General features: G+C 31.8%; 1 protein-coding gene across 1 annotated transcript; it reads right to left on the bottom strand.

Annotated features, from left to right (window-relative positions):
- Nucleotides 1-8,350: 8,350 nt before the first annotated feature.
- On the bottom strand, nucleotides 8,351-21,966 carry LOC107364354 (uncharacterized). The gene is made up of 4 exons (XM_025161320.2): nucleotides 20,980-21,966; nucleotides 20,698-20,867; nucleotides 20,462-20,627; nucleotides 8,351-9,102 (listed from the first exon to the last, which is right to left on the bottom strand). Exons 1-4 carry the CDS (start codon nucleotides 21,812-21,814, stop codon nucleotides 8,528-8,530), a joined length of 1,746 nt encoding a protein of 581 aa, XP_025017088.2. The 5' UTR covers nucleotides 21,815-21,966; the 3' UTR covers nucleotides 8,351-8,527.
- Between the last annotated feature and the right edge of the window lie 1,091 nt (nucleotides 21,967-23,057).

The raw sequence follows: 23,057 nt of genomic DNA, 5'->3' as shown, positions 1-23,057 counted from the left end.
TCTTCTGCAGGTTTCACAAATACATATGCATGTAAAAACATGTTTGCATATGTTCTTATGCTTGAGGATACCGAAGATTTCAGTGAAAACTGTCAGCTTGTTGGCAATCAATGCACCAATTACATAGCTTATCGAAAAGGAAAATGCGCTGATTGCGGAAATGATGGCAAAGCATGTGCTGTTATTTCGTTATTTGGCGAAAATGACCGGAACTCAGGCCAAGGATACCTGAAACCTCAATCAGGTTTACAACCAAAAAAAGTTTATCTAAATACCCTTTCAAAACCTCCGTATTGTGGTAAGTTTTCTATTTTATCACTACACGTTTGTGGAATTTCAAGAGAGTCTTTTTTTCAGCCCACAAATATGCAATTGAAATTGAATTAGCCGAAGGTTCAGAGCAACCGGGAGGAAAATTTGAATCGACTCTCGAAGGTAAATACTTCGATTCAGCGAGAGTGTTTGTAATCAATAAAGACTTTTTATTCGAAAAGGGTGATAGAAAGTTTTCCTGCTTGGTGCAACACGATAAAAATTTAATAAGAGTATCAGTAATAAGAGCAACTATAAGATTGTATCATGACATTTGGGACTTGGCTGTTCGGTCTATCAAAAATCATCATAAATCGTCTGAATATTAAATATTTGAGTAATATTGACAAGAGGTAAGCTCATGAATCTGATTAAATCAAAGCGCACTAATACTTACCCTATACCATTACGCTAATGCCACACTTACCCATACAGCATTCGCAATGCATGTGCGCAGAGGAATCGGAAACGAATGGATTAATAAACTTTGTTTATTGTACTTATGAACGAGCAAGTCTTCACCCACCTGAATCAAGGGCTATCAACCATTATAAGAATTTAATTCCCAAATATGGACAAACATCAATGCACTATACTTATGGCTATGGCAGTCAGTATCAGTGGTATAACAGTAGCTAAGACTCCTCAAAAATATGTAGCCATCAATAAAAGAACAAGATTGGTCAACCTTTTGCTTTAGTTCGCAAAATAAATATTTTCGCGAAACACCGTAATAACATTTTTTTCTTCTATTTATTCTAGTGAACAGGATCGTGGTTTAACTGTCAAGTCAATAATTTCGTCAGAAAATCCGAAAAAGATATCTAACAATCGCCAACGCAGAAAAATGTTAGAAGTAAAATATCCTTGAAAACAAAAATTAAAACGTTATCAGCATAAAGTAACCCTGAAATTCCCGTCAATTTATCAAACTGTAAATGCAATGTTGTGAACAATTGCTGCTACATGTGCTGTAATTTCGCTATTCGGCGAAGATGGCCGTAACTCAGGCCAAGGATACGTGAAATCAGGTTATCGATCAAAAAAGTTTATCTAGATACCCTTACAAAACCTCCGAATTGTGGTAAGTTTTCTATTTTCTCGCTACACGTTTGCAAAATTGCTATGCAATTGAGATAGAATTGGCTTGCATTCAGATTTAATGAACCATGTTCCATTCAATTTCAAACAACCGAAGTGGTCACGCGAGATTTCGATTACATATAGTTGTAGCTACAAACTCCAGTTACAACAACGTCAAAAGGGAATTGCTCATATTTAACTAAAGTCTTGTTAAATTCGTGTACAAACTTGAATTAAATGCCATTTCCTTAATTATCCTGATTATGATTAAACATGGTATGCCACTGTATATTTTCGCCGAAGGAAATAAATTCACTACCGATGTGAATGTACTTTGCATTTCAAAAATCCTTTAATGACCCAAACGTTTTATAAAAAATTATCTCCTGATATAAATGCTTTAAGGAACTTCACAAAAGCACCTCAAGGTGCTGCCGGTGTTGTTAGAATGTTGTTCCTCAAAATGAAACCAAGCAATTATGCTATGCAATATTGCAGAAGAGAAATTAGAGAAAATTTGTCGCGTTGTAGGAACACTGAGTTGATAAGGGCTAGTGAAAAATTTCTGCTATCGACATTTCGATGAAATCGTGGTTAAAGTTCGATGGTGTTCACTGATATTCACTAAGAATAAAATGATTTCATAATAATGTCAACTATGAATTTCCCGTTTTTCTGAACTAATGTCTATTTTTACTTTGTCAGTTAGATCTCGAAATCATTAGATAAAGCACTCGAGTTTTATTTTCAAGACTTATCGTGGCGGTGATTTAATCTATTATCGCACTTACAATTTAAGGCTGATATTGTTCAATAAGCAACAACAGGAATTAAGGCATTATGGAGCAATCAATATTGCAGAAGAGAAATTAGAAAAAATTTGTCGCGTTGTAGGAAAACTGAGTCGATGTGGGTTAGTAAAAAGTTACTTTTTGAGCCCAAGTTCTACGAAAAAAAGTTGCTATAAGGATTAGTTGTAAAATATTATCAATAACTTACCAATGTATTCTGTTTCTGCATAATCTCTATGGATAGTATATCTCTCTGGAATCTGTATAGTTTGCGAGAGATGCTTCAAGATGAACTTTCATTGATTCAAAACCTGGACCCGCTGGATCAAGTGCTGTTAGTCTCTGAATTTTCGAGTAATCGCTAAACAAATAGTGTAACCGACCATATGCGCTCCAAGAGAGTGTCCGATAAGGTGAACATCGGATGTTTTCATTCCAGCATTTTCTTTGAAACATCTCATATGTAGAAAAAGAATCGTGGCAACAGTCTCAATATTTCGCACAGCTTGCCAATAAATAAAAGCATTTACCCATCAATGTTTTGAAGGACTGCACACAACCACACCAAAGTGCTCTCAATGTGGTATGCTATTTATATATAAATGCGACCAAGCATTGCTTTTTCAATCAGTAAACCGGCCATATCCATGCATCTCAGTGCATGAAATAGAAATTGACTTTTGTCTCATTATTGTCCGAAACGAAAACCTCTATCGTTCTTCAAACATCGTCGCAATAAACATCTGAAGTATCAACTATGGAAACAAAAACATCAACGAATAATCATTATGCTCGAATCAATGAATTAGAATTTGTTTTCAACTCACCAACGGATTTCCTTCAGTCATATGGAATGCCGAAAATTGTTTTACCCTCTTCAAACCTAGCAGCAACAAGGATTGTTACCATTTCTTGAAAAATCTCACTTGCTTTCCTGGCCGTTCCGCAAACCCATCTTCCAATGGAAGAAGGTTTTCAAAAGTATCAGCATATACGCAGTCGATACTATCAGCAACTGTATTGTTGTTTTTAAATACTTTAAAGATCTCAACTCAAAATGAAGTGCAATGCAGTCCCATATGAGCTGTGCCGGAGAGGTAACTATATAATTTACTGAGTTTGAAGCCAATCCTGAATTTTTTGATAATATTACAAAAAATTTGTGTTAAATGAGTCATATAAAATAACGGTGATTTCACTGCAAAAACTCGTTTTTAACTAGAAATATTTACATTGTCTTTCGGAGCTTGCAACTTCGTACATTTTTTATCAATTACCACTCTTGACCACTATTAAGCATAATTGAAAACTTATGTACCCCCAATGATGGTAGTCACACTTTTTTCATCAAAATTCGTTTGATATGAAATTTCAAATGTGTCGCTGAAACATTAACCGGACAAATGCATTGAACAACTATATTAAGTTGTTTTTAAAGAATTATTTTGCGATACTGTGCTTTTTTCAATTTTTTCATAAAAGTTGCCTCTCGCATTATCTGAAAATGTGCTTATACAGGCCATAATAAGGATCGATACGATAAAGCACAAATAGTATAAATTGATCTATTGATATATGATTTGCATCAAACGATAACCTCACTAAGCAACAATAAAAGATTGATTCATTGAACCTTTAAGAAAAGAAAATTTTTCATCAAGAACTATAATTCCAACTCATTATAACAATAGTTGCTGTCAAATTCAGTTCACATTATTTTTAGTAAACTTTTTTCTGCACCATGCTCAACTCTAAATGATCTCTATCATTATCATCATAATCACTGTTATTATTAAATAGCTTTTGTTTAATCTTTCAACTTTATTATTTGACTTTCACTATTACCAGCATTTATCCTTTTTTTGATGAATTAAATGCTATTATAAAGGCAACAAATTGAATTTGCCAAATTTGAATAATCTAGTCAAAATTGAAACACTAATTAATAGGCGATTAATTTTTGTGCCAGAAAAGTAAAATGATGAACATTGTCATGAACAGAATGGATTTGATTGTTTGTCATTTTTGAATTTTCTTGGTGAAGACAAAAAAGTCTGAACAAAATGTAAACTAAACGTAAAATTGAATCGAGAGATTGATAAATGTCAGGGTAAACAGAATGCTGTTTTGAATGAAATCAAATTTTTCCAAATAAAATTGTCTTTTGCCTTGTAAAAAGGCTTTCTTGACTTTACTTTCCACTGGGAGATTCAATTAATTTTTTACTTTGCAATTCAACTAGAGAGGATAAACACAAAGCCAAGACAGTTAAACTTTTCAATTGTGTCAAGAAAGGGGCAAAAGTATCAAACAAAATAAAGGAAAAGTTGAATGTCAACATATTCAGTAGACAAATGGGAATTGATGCAAGGTGAAGTTGTAGTTTCATCAATATTGACACTATTCAATGAACATGTTCAATCATGGACAAAATGTTGCATGTTGAGAGACAAGACAATATTTTGTACTCAAAGGAGTTTCATTTTGAAAAACCATTTTCACGAACATATTTTATTGACTTGAGTTTTAATTTTGCAAATGAAACGAAAAGATTTCAACTTAAACAAATCAAAATTTACTAAAATGATTTATAAATCAATCATCGAAACTTGGACATTAAATTATTTGAGTTCATTTTATGATTACAGTAACTTGAAGTATGGGCACACAATCTCACGTGAACTGATCTAAGTGGTCATCCTCAGTTTTCTAGCAAACACAAACTCATATCCGAGTAAGTTTATGAAATTGTTGGATATTCATTCAAAGATTAACCAGAAAAACGTTTTTATGGAACATGAATTTTTGATCGAAAATTGAATTGAAGGATGTGAAGAGTGTTTTTGACTTGTGCGTTTTCAATCCCGATTTGGTTCTCATCTTTCTGGTCCGAAATGAATGCTACTTTGATCTGAATGATACTCGGATCTAGTCAGATGAAACTTTTGCCTTTGCGACCTGAGTTTGGTTTGAGAGATTTTCCGATAACGAAAATATTGAATAGAACTTGGATGATCCTGACCTTAAAATATATCAAATTTCAGCCATAAGAGCACCTACGGGCCGAGTAACCGAAGAAAGTTAATAGGCAAAGAAATCGTAAAAATTAGCTACAATAGCCTGTGCTTCATTCAACACTCATTCCGAGATCAAGCGTGAAAAGACATTCGAATGATTGAGTCAAATCAACACTATTAAACTAAATCAAATCTGTTTACAATAATCACCATCAAACTAGATAAATTTGTCAATTGAGCAACTCATCCGAATCAAGAACTTTTAGTGCCATCTACATTCATTTTTACAAATGAATAAGAGTAAAAATCTGTAAAGTTTTAGACTCCAATAACTTGGATATTAATGATGTTAGTCTGAATTTTCATTGAACTAACATTTTGAATCAACCTGTACTCGGTCCATTTGATTGTTCACCAAACAATTTTTCAAAATGATTTCATGTTCAACTTATCACTATAATTTCAACGTCATTACTGCATAACAATTGATTTCAATATTTCATTATATCTACAGTTTTACAGCATTCATTTGTTGCAATAAAAAAAAGGTTGAATAACGAGGCCTTTAATTTCAATGAAATAACTCAATACAACAGGAGACCTTGGATAGAGTCTAATGGAAAGGTAAAGATTGGAAAAGAGGTAAAACAAATTGAACCTAATTTTATTATCTTTGAATCAATAAATGCATTTACAGGCTATTTAACCTGCAAGTAAATTGATATCAGTTGATTAGCTTCATTATAAAGGTAAAATAGCCAAGCAACGATTGGAAATTTTCATCATGAACAAATTGATTAAACCGTTTTTTTTGCTGTTCCATGAAAAATGGAGCCAATTGAAATTTTAAACACAAGCTAATGTGCAAGAGGTTCTGTTGATCAAAGCTTTTAATCACAACAATAATGAAGGTAAAGCTTGCAAGGAAAAATGTTGACTGAAACATTCAAGTATATCTTGATAGAGCAAAAAAACAGCAAAAATATTCAAGATTTACTTTTGAAGGGAAACACGATTATTGGTGAAAGTATTTGAATATTAACAGGTATCAAGAGGGTAAGTTAATTAAATGAAAGTTGTGATGTGCTGACTCTTGTTTAATGCAAGCCTGAGGCTTCATTTGTATCACTATCACCATCATCATCTTATCATGTTTCGTATGATGATTAAGTTTAAGATGAGAAAATGTTTACAAGAATAAAAAGGCGGAGAAGTTGGAAGCTACCGAATAATGAGCCTAACCAAGAGACATATTTTTTCCCTTTCATGGGATCATCAAGACGATGGTGAAGAGGAGATGATGATCAACATAAACATGAACATCATCATTTCCCTTTGGATTGGCGTTACAAATGATTACCGATATTTGGCTGAACCAACTTATACTTGATCGGACCGCAATTAACATTCTTCCCTCAGATAAATATCAATTTCGTGATTTAGCCCAAGGATAAATTGCTACTGAATTGCATGGATCATTATTATCATCATCATTACTATTATTATTATTATGTGCATTTGTTTTGCTACTGTAACCAAATGAAGAAACCTCACCTTTAAAGTAACATAGAGATTTAGGCTTGGCTTGGTTCACTTGAATAAGGTTAGGTTTTAATATTAATCTGACAATGAAACAGTAGCTTCTCTCTGGCATCCATTTATACAACAATATTAAATCATATCTTGAGGCTTTCAACCAATTATCTGGATTCACTATTAAACTATTATGTTTATTATCACTTCTATTATTTTTCAAGCTTCTGGTTTTTTCTCTCTGAATATAATCTCCAATCTTGACCAACAGATGAAACTGATTAAAAATTAAATCATCTTTTGATTGCATCCAAGTCGATTATCGCTGTAAAGTTATTATACAAAATGAGATTCACTTTATTCCCAACTAATTGACTTGCATTTATTTATGCTTCCATTGGATCTCAACTTGAAATATTAACAGTCAATAGTTTTATCTATATTTATCACATTGAACCATTATGTTTCATGATCATGATAAAGTTGATGATCATGTTGGTGAATGGCTTGGCTATGGCTAAAGAATGGAAAGGTTAAATTGTCGGTATGATTGAGAGCATTTTGATTGCTGATGGTTCAGCTTTTCAAAACAAAAATGATTACCATTTGATTGAAATACATTTTAATCTATTAAATTGAGATAATTCAAAGTTCAATCAAAAATCATTTCAGCCCAGCCTTTCATTCAACTCAATGCAAGCAATAAAACATTAATCCATTTGATTCTAAAATAATCAACTTTAATTCAAAATAAATTTCATTTATTAATAATAACGATGAAAAGAAAGCAAAAAAAGGTAAACTTTTCATTAAAATTTTCAATTTGATTTCCAGGTTTGAAAATTCAATGTTAACTGAGCTTAACCAATTGATTAACCAGATTAAGGTATCAATAGCAAAACTATTTCCCTCAAAACGAACACGAAAATGTTGAGAAACTAAAATTTCATTTCACATTGAAAATTAATCAAAAGATTCAATTCATTTTCATGTTGGCAAACTCATCGCTCCGTCTTTTTGATAAAAGACAAAAAACAAATGAAAAGATTGAATTGCGTTACAGTTAAATGTATTCACTGATGTAATTATCATCAATATGCAATTGAATATTCAGCTTTCGCTTTAATTGGATCAAAATTATCTGCAATCTTCTTCCTCTTCATCATCATGCATCATCACATCATCGTCTAGACTCATCATGCAAGGCCAATTTTGTCAAATCCAAATGCGATTCCACATTAAATATGATAATTATAGCAAGCCTGGAGCAATGAAAACCTCTGAACAAATAATTTTACCTTTTATTTGCTGATGATCATTTCATGCTTATTTAACATTTGATCATCATAGCCTATACTGCATCATCCAAAAGAGGTTTGACCATCTTGAATCACTGAGTAAACCATGAAAAGTTGAAATTTTATAGAACAATAAATTCTTATTCGCTTTTCTACTTTGCATTTTTTTGCACCAAACTGTTGATTCTTTGACGAAACTTGAAGAGATTTTGAATAATTTACAGAATTTTTTTTCGACCAAAATAATTAACTTTTATTAGAGTAATCAAGTTGTTGGTCGTTTGTTTTCAGGACAAAATCAAGTAATTTGTATCAATTTGTTTATTTGATTAAAATTTTATTGCACGAGAAATGTGATTAACTTGGTCGAGTACAGAGTTTAGGTAAATGTTGATGTTAAAAAAAGTAGTTTAATAACATGTTATTAAGATGGATTAAGAGAAAGGTTAAAAAATGTTGATTATATGATAATAATATTATTACAAAATGATGTTCAAGTTGATTGTTGCTGTTGATTGTCTTGTTGTTGACGATATTTGATTGCCAAAATAGATGCGGCCATTAAGAAAAATTGTAAATTAGCTTCACTATTAAAGGCTCCTTTTTCATCTGTAAGGTTAATTGGTGGAGTTATATTGTTTAAAAGGCCAACACCGGATAACAAATTGTTATTATTATGGTTTAAATTGTCGTTATTATTATCATTACATCCAATTAAAGGTGATGTTGTCGTTGTTGTTGTTACTGTTGTTGTTGGTAGTGAGGAAGCTGAAGATGATAATGATGGTGATGTTGTTGTTGTTGTTGTTGTTGTTGACGATGATGATGACAATGCTGAGGAACCTGTTGATGATAATGAGGATGCTGGTGATGAGGATAAAGGTGAAGATGAAGATGAAAGAGAGGAGGAGGAAGATGAATGGGATGAGGAAAATGATGTTGGGATTGAGGCAGGTTGACAGCTTTTAATAGGAACGCCATTCTGTTGATGAGTCTTTAAATGAGCACGTAAATTGCATGCTAAAGCAAATCTTTTGTCACAAATTGTGCAAACATGAGGTTTATCACCTGAAAATGAGTACATAAATAAGGATTAGTTTCGATTCAATTTCAACATGAATTGCAAATAACTTTTGACTTTTAATACACTCGATGCTCAATCAATAAGTTTATCCCTTTTTGTCTCAATAATACAAGATAAACCGCTTATGAAACAAGAAATTTCAGCGTCAAATCAATCTTAACTTTTGTTCTGGGCTCAAAGTATACCTTTTACTACTGATCGATCCGGTTGCGAATCGCATCACGTCGCATCAGCATCAATGCTTGACCTTTCTTGGTTTTCTCACTCTTCTTCAAAACATTTTCGTTTGAATAAAATGAATTTTTGCTTCCAAATGTTTCAATAATTTTATCCTTGGCAAACCTTTCGATAAAGCACTCAAACGCACTCTGATCTGAGATCATCACTAATCTTTTGATATGATCCTCCGTTGATACTATTTTCAGACATTTTAATGAAAGAACTAAAAAAGCTTAACATTCAAATTGAACTTTGAAATTCTGTCTGAATATTCTGAGAACTTGACTAAACAATAAACTGTATGACGGTTTACAGTCTTGAAGAAGCAGAAGCAACTTTCATATGAAAAAAAACAACGTTCAAGATTGAAATCGGCTGACTTTAAGACTCAGGGTTTTCATAACAAAAACTATTTTCAAACGACTAAAGGTTTCAAAAGACAAAAGCTTTCAAAGAGTCACTTTGATATAAAAACAAACTTTTTTATCATCAATTTGTTACATTTTACACAGTTTCTTGTTACATGATAATGCAAAATAACCCGATGAGTTTCAGTAAACAGTTGCAACGTTTTCATAAACGTGAACTTTTTTAGCTTTACAGCTTCCCATAAAGTTGTTAAAAATGTAAATACGCAATAAATGTTGATATTGAAATGCTATTGTTAACAAATAATTGCAACGTTTTACCAATTTCAATTAGGAAATAAAATTTACACTCTGTTTAGTTAATTAACTCAATTGAATTGTGTGTTAACATGATGGGTTTGGTTAGAGATGAATATGTTTATATTTCATTTACCACAAAAAGTGACTGAACAATAACGATTCACCGATTGGTTGCAAGAATCGTGAAGCTTGAAAAGCACTCAACAAAAATCATACATTTCATGTTGAGGTTAAACCAGCCATTAAATTAGCCATCATTATTATCATTATTATAATAACAGCAAAATCTGGTTAAACAAGTATTGAATCAAGTGAAAAAAATGATAATAATAATCATTGAAAACCTATAAGAACTTTATAGAACAATAGAAATTCTGGAGAAGAAAAAAATTCCGATACCGAAAAGACTATCCAGGAAATTATGATTAAGTGAGAAGCAAAAATTTTACCAAAAAAGTGATTACCTTGATTAACTCCAGAATTGAATTGTGATTAAGCATTTAGTCATTTGTGAGTGACTTATCCATCAACTCGGGATAAAGCAACACAAGCAAGTAAGTGTTCAACATTTATCATCATCATCTTCATTTGATTCTTATATTATGCCTGAAGGTCAATTAGAGTAACCACAATTTCAGAAGCTTCTAATTACTATTTCAAGTTAACAACTGGAATACCTTTTACCAATAATAATGGTTGAACAACAAGAAAAGATGAGATTCCCTTTGAATTGAACTTGGCTTATGACCACGACTTAATTGCTGGATAAAGGGTGATACACAATCGTGATCAACTCTAATTGAATTTAACCACTTTAACTAGATTATCTTTCTCACTGATCACTTCAACTGCCAATAAGCCCTGAATCCCCAATAGTTAATATGATTAAATATGTTTTACAATCAATATCAATAAAACATCTAATTTTCTTCTCATCAATTTAATCTCAATGATCATCTTCCTTGATGCAAGATGACGGTGATGATGAAGACGGAAAAAAACAAGAAAAATCAACTTTTCTTCTGAACTTATTCTGTTGAAATGAATCACTTATTATCGTGAGTATTCAACAAATAAACCAACAAAATGGATTCATCATTTTGGGTGATTTTGTTCAATGAGAAATGAAAGAAATGAAGAAACAAAAATTTTTGCTCAAAAAAATGGTTAAACCTTTTCATCTTGCAAGGTAAAAATATTTTTATCAATTTTATGATTCACCAAATTGATGGATTGATCATGATTTTTTGCTTATTGTTCAACAAGGACATTTTGTAATGAGCACAGTTAATTGATAATTTAATCTGATAACTCGTGTTCACGTGCAGTTGATCTAAATATTTGATTTATATCAAATGATTCAACTTGCCAAAGGTAATATTGCTTAACATGGAACAAGTGATTTATTCAAGAGTTTGGAATAAATCATGATAATTGCATTTATTAACACAGGTAATGATTAAAGTAGCCAAACCTTGAAAATTGCTATCAGTGTTGAACCATTAAATTGATGCTTTGGTTAACGGGCGAGTTGAGCCTTTACAAGACACTTTACACTGCCAATTGAGATCTTAACGGCAGATCTTGAGTTATTGGCTTTGCCTTTTCTGAATAAATTAGACTCTTTTGCATGCTAATTAGACGGTAAAACATGATTTGCTAATTGATTATGAATTCAGTTGAATTATAGTTTCATTTTATAGGAACATTAGGCTTTGAACTTTAAAGATTGAATATTTAATCAGATTAAAGTATTTTTGTCATTCGTTTGATTCGTTTTGAAATTTGAAATTAGTTCAATCATTTGATTTGCTTGTCGGTAAATCATGAAAATAATGAACCATTGTTTTTACCTTTAATCATTATTCATGTAGTTTCAAGTTTTGAATTTTTCTGGTTTAGCTTATTCTTTTCATCCTCTATCTTGTCATCATGGTTTTCATGTTTGCTGTGCTTTTTTTTGTTAATATCTCAACCTCTCATCACCATTTTACTCTGAATGATGTATTATCCAATGGAACAATTCAACAATTGCTAAAATGGCCGAGTATTATTATGATGATGGTGATGAGGATAAAGATAGTTTATGATGGTTAACATGAAGCAAATCTAATGATTAGCCAAGCGGAAAACAAGGTAATACAAAGTTTGACTTGAGTTTATCGTTTCAACAAGTATCCAACATTTTGTTACCGATGGCCAATCAATGGGAGGTCACAACAAACATCAACATCCAGCTGAGGTCATTTTCAAGGTTTCCATCAGTTTTACAATCATACAAAATATGCCTATTCTAATAATCTAACAGAAAATGTTTCATTATCTTTTTTTTCAATTCACATGATGGATTACAGTTGTTGGTTTGTTGTAACTTAGCTTTTACCATTATCATGCACTGATATCTGTTAATACACTTTGCATTTACAATAAACTGCTCAAGCTATTGTAAAAGATCAAACATCTTTAATAGTTGATTGAACCATCCGTCAACTTTATCAAAACTTTGACTCAAGTTGTCTCCTAATTCAAGAGACACTGATCCAATTTTTACCCCAACATTGACCAATATCTACAACCTGTTTAGGCTCATCACCATTGGTTGAACAGGACAGTCAACCTTGTCCTATCGCAGTTGACAAGACAGTTGACAAAGACTAACTTGACAGAAACGTGAATTATTAACGGGAAAAGGCTGGTTCAGTTTGACAAGAATCATACTTTGGTCTAGAAGCGAAGTTAAACAAAAAGTTGATGCAGAGTCTCATCACTTTGTAAGTCACTTTTAGTCTACCTTAGAGGGACTTACGATAGTTGCATTAGCAATGTCTTGCTGTTAACCAACATTCATAACTTTGTTCTGAACATTTAATTCTGTGTTGATCTTTCACTTGATTAACCTGAATCTGAAAATTGTCTGGCAATTTAGTTGAACACTTGTCTTAACATGATGAAACTTGAAGAATCTAAATTGAACTATTTCTATAGATAATGAATAATCCTTGGATGCAAGTTTGAATAATGTTCATTAAATATTTTTGTTTTGTTTTCTTCAATAACTTTGTTTCTTTTTTGACGTTCAACGAAATCTGGGTTAATCGATAATATATCGACATTATTAACATACATTATAATCAAGTTGAACAAAGGTATTAATGAGTTTAAATTACAGGTTAACTGTAAAAAGGAACATAAATTAAATAACAAAAGAATCATGATTTGATCTAATATTATTTGATTCATTATTAAAGTCAAGTAAAACAAGTTCAATCAACATGAAACCAGGCTGAATCAACTTTTGTTCAATCTGTTTTCGACTTCATTTTCCATCATCAACTCAATTCAATATTCAAATATTGAGATAAATTTAGATAATTGCATTTAATCTACATAAATAATCAATTTGATTGTCACTAATTAAGAGGATCATAATAGTTTGGTAAGAATTTTGTCTCTTTTTTTCTCTTCATTATTCAGCTTTTCCATGTTTAAACTGTTGATAAAATTGTTGATCAGCTTGAGCAGTAAATCAATTATTGAATAATAAACTCAACTTGATTAGACTCATATTGAAATTAAGAACTGGTTTAACATGGAAAATGTTTCAAATAATTCATTCTTCCAAATGAACCTCAAACCTGATGCCATTTGCATCTCATCCTCTAAGGGTATCAGCAACATCATCCATCCCATCATCTTGTTAATCATCATCCTGGTTGTCACCATAATTGGTATCGAGAAGAAGGTTGTTACTTTCAACTGATTGTACTTCAAGTGTTGACCACATTTGAAAGCTTTTCTGTTATCCTAATTAATTCATTATCAACACATCAACCTATTGATCCGACAATTGACTTTGTTTGCATCTTCATCTCAGGTCAACATGGAAAAGCACAAATGCTAACAACTTCAACTTGAACACTTCTCAGCAGTAGGTAATGCAAACAACTCAGAGATTTACATTACTGTAGATGAAAAAAAAGATTAAAACTTGTTAACATTTTTTTTCTTGTTGCTGTACAATTTAAATGATACAACTAATCTCTTCATCACTTGCACCAAAATATTTATCAATTGATTAGCGTGTTAATCCGCTAATAAAAGCTCATAAAGTGACGGACCAAAACGACTGATTTACGCCTCACAATTGAATTAGTGTAGTTCAACTTGACTTGAATTATCTGCCAAAAAATCGGATAACAAATTTTCTGCAAACTTGAATAAACCATTGAAATATAAAGACTCAACTCTTGTAGTTTCACTGAACCTCACACTAAGTGATTGGATTCAAGAATGGCTTTTTCTTGATAGTCTATTGATTTGATTCAAAAGCTATGAAATGCGTACAAATGCGTTCTGATGTAGGCTGATATAGTTCATCGTTTTGATCACTTTTTTGTTGAACTTTTTTTCTCGTCTCGTTATGTGTTGAGTGATCAGTAAAAGTGCAAGCCTTGAGCCATGAGAGGAGCACCAAATTACACTGGTTGCCTTGAAAATTGTATGATTTAAGATTTTAATTTCATCTCTTTTTTACTTACAACAGCTTACCAATAATAGTTCATTGGAAATCAATAAATACCCTTGAGGCTGAATATTACCATGGGTGTGTGTGTGCGCGCGTTAATATACTGGATTATCATTCAATATCATCATCATTCATCATTTCATGTCTTCAATCAAAGTGAAAGTAAATTGGAAATAATTAAAAGACCAAACTGGAAATGCATTAAATGTACATTATCACGAAATTCAATCATTACTATCATTATTATTATTATCACTATTAGAACTTTTCTTTCTTATTCAATAATAACTTGAAAAGTCTTTTTCTTTCCTTCTCCATCAGTATCTTTTTATTAGTCGATTGTCAATCCGATTATGGGCATTCATTTTATTCCCTAATTAATAGTATCAACATCGATGAATGATTCTTACACAACGAAAATTGATTGACTTTAAATTTCAATAATAAGGCCAATTGGACAACAAAGTTGACTAACACCTTCACATTTAATATAAAATTTGAATACACCTGACAGTCAATCAATTGTAATGGCTAAAGTTTCAAAGTAAATCTGTTCAACTAAAGCCGATTTTTTCGTTGAAACACAATTCCTACTATAGATCAGTTATGATCATGCGAGCTCAGCACACCAGTCATAAAACTAATGAGATAAATGTTAAGTGCCACATGAATAGAGTCGCATAAAGCAAGTTGAGTGTCAAAACGCTTACTCGTCAAGAGACCAGTTCGAGTCCAACCCATTCTGAGATCTTTAGTGATATTTAACTCGATCAAATCTAATGAACTTTTTCGTCTCAATAATATTGCAAAATAATTCAATTCAACTTTGACTCTGATTTGAAAAAATAAGCTTTCAGTTTAGTTTGGAAGCGTAAAGTCTGGCAACTTTTGTCAGATTTTCAATGTTTCAATCATTTGTATCGAATGTGAATTTCGTTCAGAATGGCATAAATCACTGGTTAATTAAAGCACGAACCTTCATGTTGATGAAAATTGTTTAATCAAAAAGATAGTTTTCCTTTCATTTAACCAACCAACAATACAAAATGATTCAATTACCATTCAAACCCTATAACAGCTTAAGTTAACTCAATTAAGGTGCAAATCATGAGAATTAATGAAGAAAAAAATGATAAAATTCAGTAGCCAAATGTGTTGCCAAATGGTGATTTTACTGAATTTTGGGTAGAAAAAAACAAATGGAAAAGCTGAAAATAGAAAATAATTGAAACTATTGAATTGCAGGAGCAACAATTAAGCTGTAAAATGAAACTAAATTACAAAGTAAACTGCAAGGTAAAAAGAGTCTGTATTGGCACGAAAAATCGTGAAACACAGGAAAGGAAAGAAATGAAAAAGAAGAAGAAGAAAAATCAACAAATTCCTAAACTATTCAGAAGCAATAACATGGATATATTAATTACCGTCTAATAATAAAGTCACTGTTGATAGGTAAAGTGTAGTCTAGCCTCACCTTAATCCAAACCTCGATTAAACAGTAACAATCAACAGCAGCAAATAAATTAATAACAAAGTGAAAAACAAGAAGCCAATCAATAGATTAATAATAATCATGATGCCAAGCCCAAGACTCGCCTGTGATAACTAAACATGAAAATTTCATCTCAATATGAACACAGAAAGTTGAACATTTGATTGAAACAAGAGTATAAAATTGTTGAGCCAAGAATACCAATTAACAAAACCGTTTATTACCAAGTGAATTATCAATTGATTAATATTTCAATCTATAATAATCTGTTTGATTGAGCAAAGTCAATATTACTTCAACCTTTTATTGTTTGTCCAAAAGCATCAATTGTTGAAATTACATGTTTGAAGAGTTTTTTTTGTTGTTGATTGAATCTCTCGAGTTTTGACACAATCTTGATCTAATCTGTTGAAGCACATTTAATCGGATAATTTATCGCTAATCTGTTTCAGCTACTGTGGCCCAGATCGGCCAACATGAACAATTATTCAGGTGACTTGGTTGATTTAGATTCATTTTCAAGTTTTACTTTACTCTTTTCTTGACTGACAATCACGATTTTTCATGATCTCAAAACACAATACAATTGAAAGTAACTTGTGAGTTACTTTTGGCTACCGAAGTTGCTTGGACTTTACTTCAATGGACTTTTAATTTCAACTCCCTTTTATTATTACATGTTGACCCTTTCATTAGCGATAACAAACGATAATGCAAACAATAATTATATCTAATAAATCTGACCTTCTTTTGATTCCCTTCATTTTACCTTCTTTTTTAGTCGAGTAGCTTTTTTTACGTGTTGATTCAGGTAAAGATTTGCTACTTTACAGTTGCTTTTGCTGGCTCATATCATGCTTGTGATGGAGGATAAACGATTAAACGGTGAACAATAACAATATGGATAATCAACTATGATTATCAACTTGTTATTAACCTTTTGTTTTGGCTCTTTTTTTTGCTCAGCCTTTATTCACCTTTACCTATTCTAATGGGTAACTATTTGTTGAGTGAAACAATTTTTCTTGCTTCTTGTGTGCACCGTTTTATCGCTACTAATCACGGTAAATCACGATAACTTTTTTGATGTTCATTTCGTGCGCTGCCTTTTCGCCCCTTTTCTCTTCTTCTCTAACAAACTTCTGTAATAAATTTTTACTCCAGTTTCATCCATCTTTTTGTTTCATGTTTGCCAGATAACAATCTTGACATGAAGTGAATGGTGTAAGGCGAAGCAAAAAATGAGGAAATGTTTTCAATCTTTAAATTGTCTCATTTGTTTTAGTTTCGAGAAAAACTCAATTTTCGTAACTCGTAAAACTATTGATATCAACAATGTGTCTGGTGATAGAAGGTGATTTCATCTTATTCAACCTTTTATAAGCTCTATATAAAGGATAAAAGATCAGCTCAAAACATTGGATAAAATAGTTTGATAATTAGGTAAATGTAAGATTATACCGATTTGTACGAATTTAAACCTTTACAGTTTAGTAAGGAGAATCTCAAGTCTACTTGTTTCACATAATCAATTTTGTGTTAAACTAAACTAATAAGTTCAATCGATTGCATCGGTTGACTCAAAGTTTATGATTAGGTTAGGTTGGGTTAGGTTAGATCATCAGGTTATTTTGCCTTACAATAGAGGCAAGAAGTACCATCGACAAAATGTTGCTTTTATCCTAATAGTCATTTCATATTGACTCACTAGGCTAGACCATGTTAGATAATAAAAGGTTTTCATAAAAATGATAAACTTCTAGTGGAAATGAGAAAAGCAAGAAATATCGCAAACCGGGAAACATAGCAATCTTTGTTTCTCACAAGTCTGTCAGTGTAAACTTGAATTTTGAAGAGAGACGAAGCAGAAAAAAGCTGAAATTTCGTTTTACCCTTTAGGCTTGTTCAGGGCGCTTCAACTTTTGTTTTGCTTTGGGCAAGATCAACATGTTGTCGCATTAGGTGATCAGTGGTAATAATATAAAGCAAAGCGACAACATAACAAATCACAATGCGTATGTAAAACAAATTACGAAATGAACAAAAAGTAAAAGTCATTTGATTAACTGATGTTTCGTTTCTCATTAATGATCATCATTGGTAATTTGATTTTTGTTTAACAGAAGCAAACATTTCTCACAGATAAGGAACAAAAAAAAACTTCGAAGGTGAACATTTTTCATTTACGTAAAGACTCTGTTCAATCAGGGTGTGTTTAACCTTCTTGGCTTTTCAATCTTCCTCTCATCATCATTCCTAATTACTCTTCTTCCTCCAATCCTCCAACTGTGTGTGTTGATGGTTTCAGACCTTCAATAGCGCCAATTGAACAGTGAAACAGCAAAGGTAAAAAAAATGATTGCTAATCATTTGAAAAGTAAAGTGAACGATGAAATTATCATTCATTAATCTCTGTGATAACTTAATGTAACTGTTCATTTCAATATACATTTCAAAGACTTGTGCTTATTGTTCACTCAAATCCTCAGAAGGATCATGATGAATGATCAACCCACACACAAAAAACGAAACAAAACTCTTAAGGCGTTTTAATCTTCATCTTCATCCTCATCTTCATCCTCATCTTCATCATTATCATCATCTTTTCGCTTATCCACCTTCTTTTTATACCATCTTAGTCAATCGGTAAGAAGGTGCTAAAAGGTGTACAATAATTCACATGGAGACAATACAATACGATGAACACCACCTTAACCATCATCAGGTACATCATCATCATTATCGGCATTACCTTGAAACACCCTGATTGAGTCATTAAAAGTAGACGACAATGATAATTGAATAAGTTTATGATGTAAAAACTCTGTCAATATACATCTATGAACAACTGGCGAAATCATTAAATCTCATGAATTTTTTTTTCTATTTTTTCCAATTTCTTTGCAAATCTTTTTCATCTTTTTTTGTGGGAAGTTCAGAGTTGGATCAAAGTGTAACAATGGATGCGGAAGATTTGCGTTTTGTAAACACAAAACACCTTCTTTTTGTTTGACAATTGACTTTTGATTGTAAATTTAATCGCCTTATTGAAACAGTTATTTTACTGACCGATTAAAAGATTTAATTGAAACAACTTAATCAACTGGATAAGGTTTGGTACACCAGTCGTAAGATCATTTCATTTGTCCAGTTATTTTCATTCATTTTTTTGCTGTAATCATTCACAGCGGTTGGTATCAATTTATGTTCACAGGTAAATTAAGGATAACAGTTAGGGTAGTTTAAGTTTCATATTTTGTCAGTGAAAAGAGATGAAGATGAAGGGATGATGATGGTGATGATGATGGAAATAGTAAGGGAAGAGAAATATGATTTAAAATTTTATCTTTTGCATCACAACGTGTGGTGTTACAACTCAGCGTGTGACACAATTTTTCAAAACAACAAGATGAACATGATGAAAGCTGAGAATTTTAAGATGAAAAAAGGAGAAAGTTTTATTCAGTCTTTATCTTTCATCTTTATCTTTCTAGCTGAGATTTTGGATGAAAAATCAAAAATGATTATGACGATGGTGATGATGAAGCGAAATGAGAAGCTCAATAAAACTAAGTAACGATTTAACAGTTTAACGTTGCCTTATTGTTACTTGTATTGTTGGCGATGATTATTATGTTACCTTATATAGTCAATTATTGGCAGGATTATTATTGCTCACTTGTTTATTAATCTCATCTTTAATCATTTTTATTGAGATCATCTCATCAAAATTGTTTCATCAAATATTGTTCATCACTCATTAACTGAAATGAGTGCAATTTAGCTTTTAAATTACAAAGCTTTTGGATAAATTGGATTTTGGATTCGCAAGTCAGAGTTGAAACAAACGGTTAGGTTAGGTTGGGTTAGGTTAGGATAAAGTTTGACTCATTTGTTTATTTTGCATTACTGTAACAAATGCCGTCACTTGAAATGGTGACAAATTGAGTTGATTTGATCCTAACACTTTAGAAGCTACTTTTGAAAAGTCAATTCAAAGGTAATTCAAAGTTTGATCAAACTCATCGGGTTATTTTCATTATTGGTACTTATTCAACAAATGTTGACTCTTAAGTTTCATTTTGATAAACTTTACGTTAGTTAGTGATGAATAGTTCAACCTTTAAGCAATAAATCATTAGATCTTGCAGGTACTCTACCTTTGTATAATATGATTATGATCTGTAGTTGCTTTAATGAGTCAAAGAGTTCAACTATCACTTACTCATCAGATTATTTTGCATAATGTAATAAATTGTTGGAAGCTAAAGTGACTTCATTGACAAACAATTAGGATAAAGAAAATTTTTTATCGTAAAGTTTGATAACAATTAGGAAGCAATATTTGTATTTGATTTTATGTTTTTTTGTTGATTTACTTATTGATTGAGCATCAAGTGTTATGTTAAAAAAAATTAAAAGTGCTAACTTGTGCTTACCTGTGTGAAGGAAAAGATGATTTTTAAGATTAGTTTGCTTGCTAAATCCTCTATTGCATATTGAACACTTGAATGGCCAGTGTCCATTATGAATATATGCATGAGCCTTAAGATCGCCTGGAGTTGGAAATGATTTACCGCACATTGAACATTTATGAGGTTTATCCTGGAAAATGTAAATAGAAAATGAATTTAATCTGTTTTCATCTTGTAACCATTTTATTGCCTTTTCTTACCTTGCTATGGGTCATCCGATGGTAATAAAGATTTGAACTTGCAGTAAATCGCTTACCACAAATTGGACATTGATGAGGCTTTTCACCTGAATGAATGCGTCTATGAGTGTTTAATGAAGATGATGTGCTAAATCCTTTACCACAAACATCACAAACATGAGGCTTTTCACCTGTAAATAAGGCAAAGAAATAAAACAATTGATTAATCAGTGTTTTCCTTTAAAGAAGATTTTGATGATTTTTTAAAAATTTGAAGCTTCTCTTGTCACATGGATACTTTACCTGTATGAGTGCGAAGATGCCGACGCAATAGTGATGGTCTATCAAACGATTTGCCGCAATATTCACAGGGTAACATTGCTCTTTCCCGAGGTTTTCTCATCATATTGTTGCTATTAAAGGTTAAATTGTGTTGATCAGAATAACTTTGATGATTACTATTTCGTGTATTGAGATTATTTAAAATGGTCAATGGTGTTGCCATAGGTGAGAGTTGTGAATGATCATTTGAATGGTCAGTGTGGTTGATGTCAATAGTGTCACTTGAATCAGTCATAATAGCATCACCTTCATTACTTTCATGAACAGTTTTATTGATGTTGCTATTTTCATGAGCATCTCGTCTTTTAACAATGTTGATATTGATGGTATTATTTTTGTCTCGAGGTTTACTTGTTCTTGAGTTGCTGAGTGTCAAAGGTACTGGTGAAGACGAGGTTGATGAAGATGACGAGGAAGATGAAGAGTATGACAATGAACCTGGATGGTGAGAGTGAGAATGATGAACATTGGAAGATAAGGGATGGGAAACAATGATGGATGAAGGTGATACCGATGTCGGTGAAACCGAGGAAACTGAAGAAGCAGTTGATTTGGATAAATCCAGAGTTAAACAATTCCAATTGGTGGGCAACTTGTTGTCAACCTGTAAAGAGTTTCCATGAAGACTGTAACCCAAGAGATGAGGTGAAGTAGAGGGTAAAGTTGATGCTGATAGAGTCGACCCTTTAGGTGACTTTACAAAGGGCATGGAGAGGTCTAACGGTGATTCAATTTCGGCCAACATTTTGTCCAATAAACTTTGCTCTGATGAGATACTTGAATACACTGGAAACATTAAACACAAATCCAAATCTCAGTGAAACATATCGAACTTGATTAAATGATTAAAGACAATTAAACGAAATGTAAAGCAAAATGAAACAAAAAACAAATAACGAAATGATCAATGTAACTTGTTGATATCTTGATAACGTTAACTTTACAACTGAACAAAAAGTTTACTCTTGGATGAAACAAAAACCAAGTTTGACGGGTTTCGATCGCTATTAGCCTCCACTTGAGGCGGGATTTGGCCTGCCCTTTTCTCTTTCTTCATCTCTTTCTTTTCAAGGCTTTCTTTTCTTTCTTTTCATCTTACAATTTTTCTCATCATTAGTTTAAACGTTTACTGCTTTCAAAGTCACAATCTGTTAATAATGAAAAATTTAACTTTCGATTCAAATTCAAATTTTATTACTTTATGATTTAACTATTGATCTTGATCGTTGCAAAGCATTTAAATTTTGATACTTTTAATTGATTTTGTTTCAAATTGTCTTTGCTCTGCCAAACAATTTATGCTCATTGTCAGATATTGAATTGATTTTGGTATCAAATTGATTCAGAGGCAAGCTTGTCATTTAGCAATTTTTCAATTTTCATTGTTTACTTCACTTTACCCAATTTTGAGCCAATTTAAATCAATTGAAATACCTGATTGTTGATACAGATAATCACGTTTATCACCCTTTAATCGTGGTTTGCTTTGCTTCTTCAGTAAACTCTCCTCTTCATCATTTAACATGATGGCAAGCAGGAATGTAATTAGTGGTTGATCATCATCATCAACTTGGTTTACTTGTATTGTTACTTGTAACCAACAAATTAACCAAGGTAACCTTTTTTGCTGTTCAGTATTAGTCAAAGGGAATGATGGATAAGTCACTATTGCAAGTGATTTAAGGCTTAACTAAATGATAATAATATATATTTTGATTTCAATTGGATTCAACAAATTACTTATTATGGTTAAAGCGTGCTTACTTCATGTTCTGGGTGAAATACAAATTACAATAAGAGTAACAGTAACTAACATGGAAAAGCAGATAATTTTCAAAATTATTCAACTCTGGCTTACATTTGTTTTTTCTTGTACCTTAAAAAGACATAGAGATGAGCATTTCTTTTAACCATTGAAAGTGCAATTAGATGAACAGATGAATCGTTTTTTGTTGTTGTTGTTGCTCATATACAAGCTAATACATCACAAGTTTGAACCACCATCAATAACATCAGAAGCAGTAATCATCATCATCGCC

This window comes from Tetranychus urticae, chromosome 1 (genome assembly GCF_039701765.1).
Source record: "Tetranychus urticae isolate SD_2017Ah chromosome 1, NJAU_TeUrti_SD_1.0, whole genome shotgun sequence".
Lineage (NCBI taxonomy): Eukaryota > Metazoa > Arthropoda > Arachnida > Trombidiformes > Tetranychidae > Tetranychus > Tetranychus urticae.
Note: the sequence above shows the minus strand (reverse complement) of the source record. Positions and strands in the feature narration are given on the sequence as shown.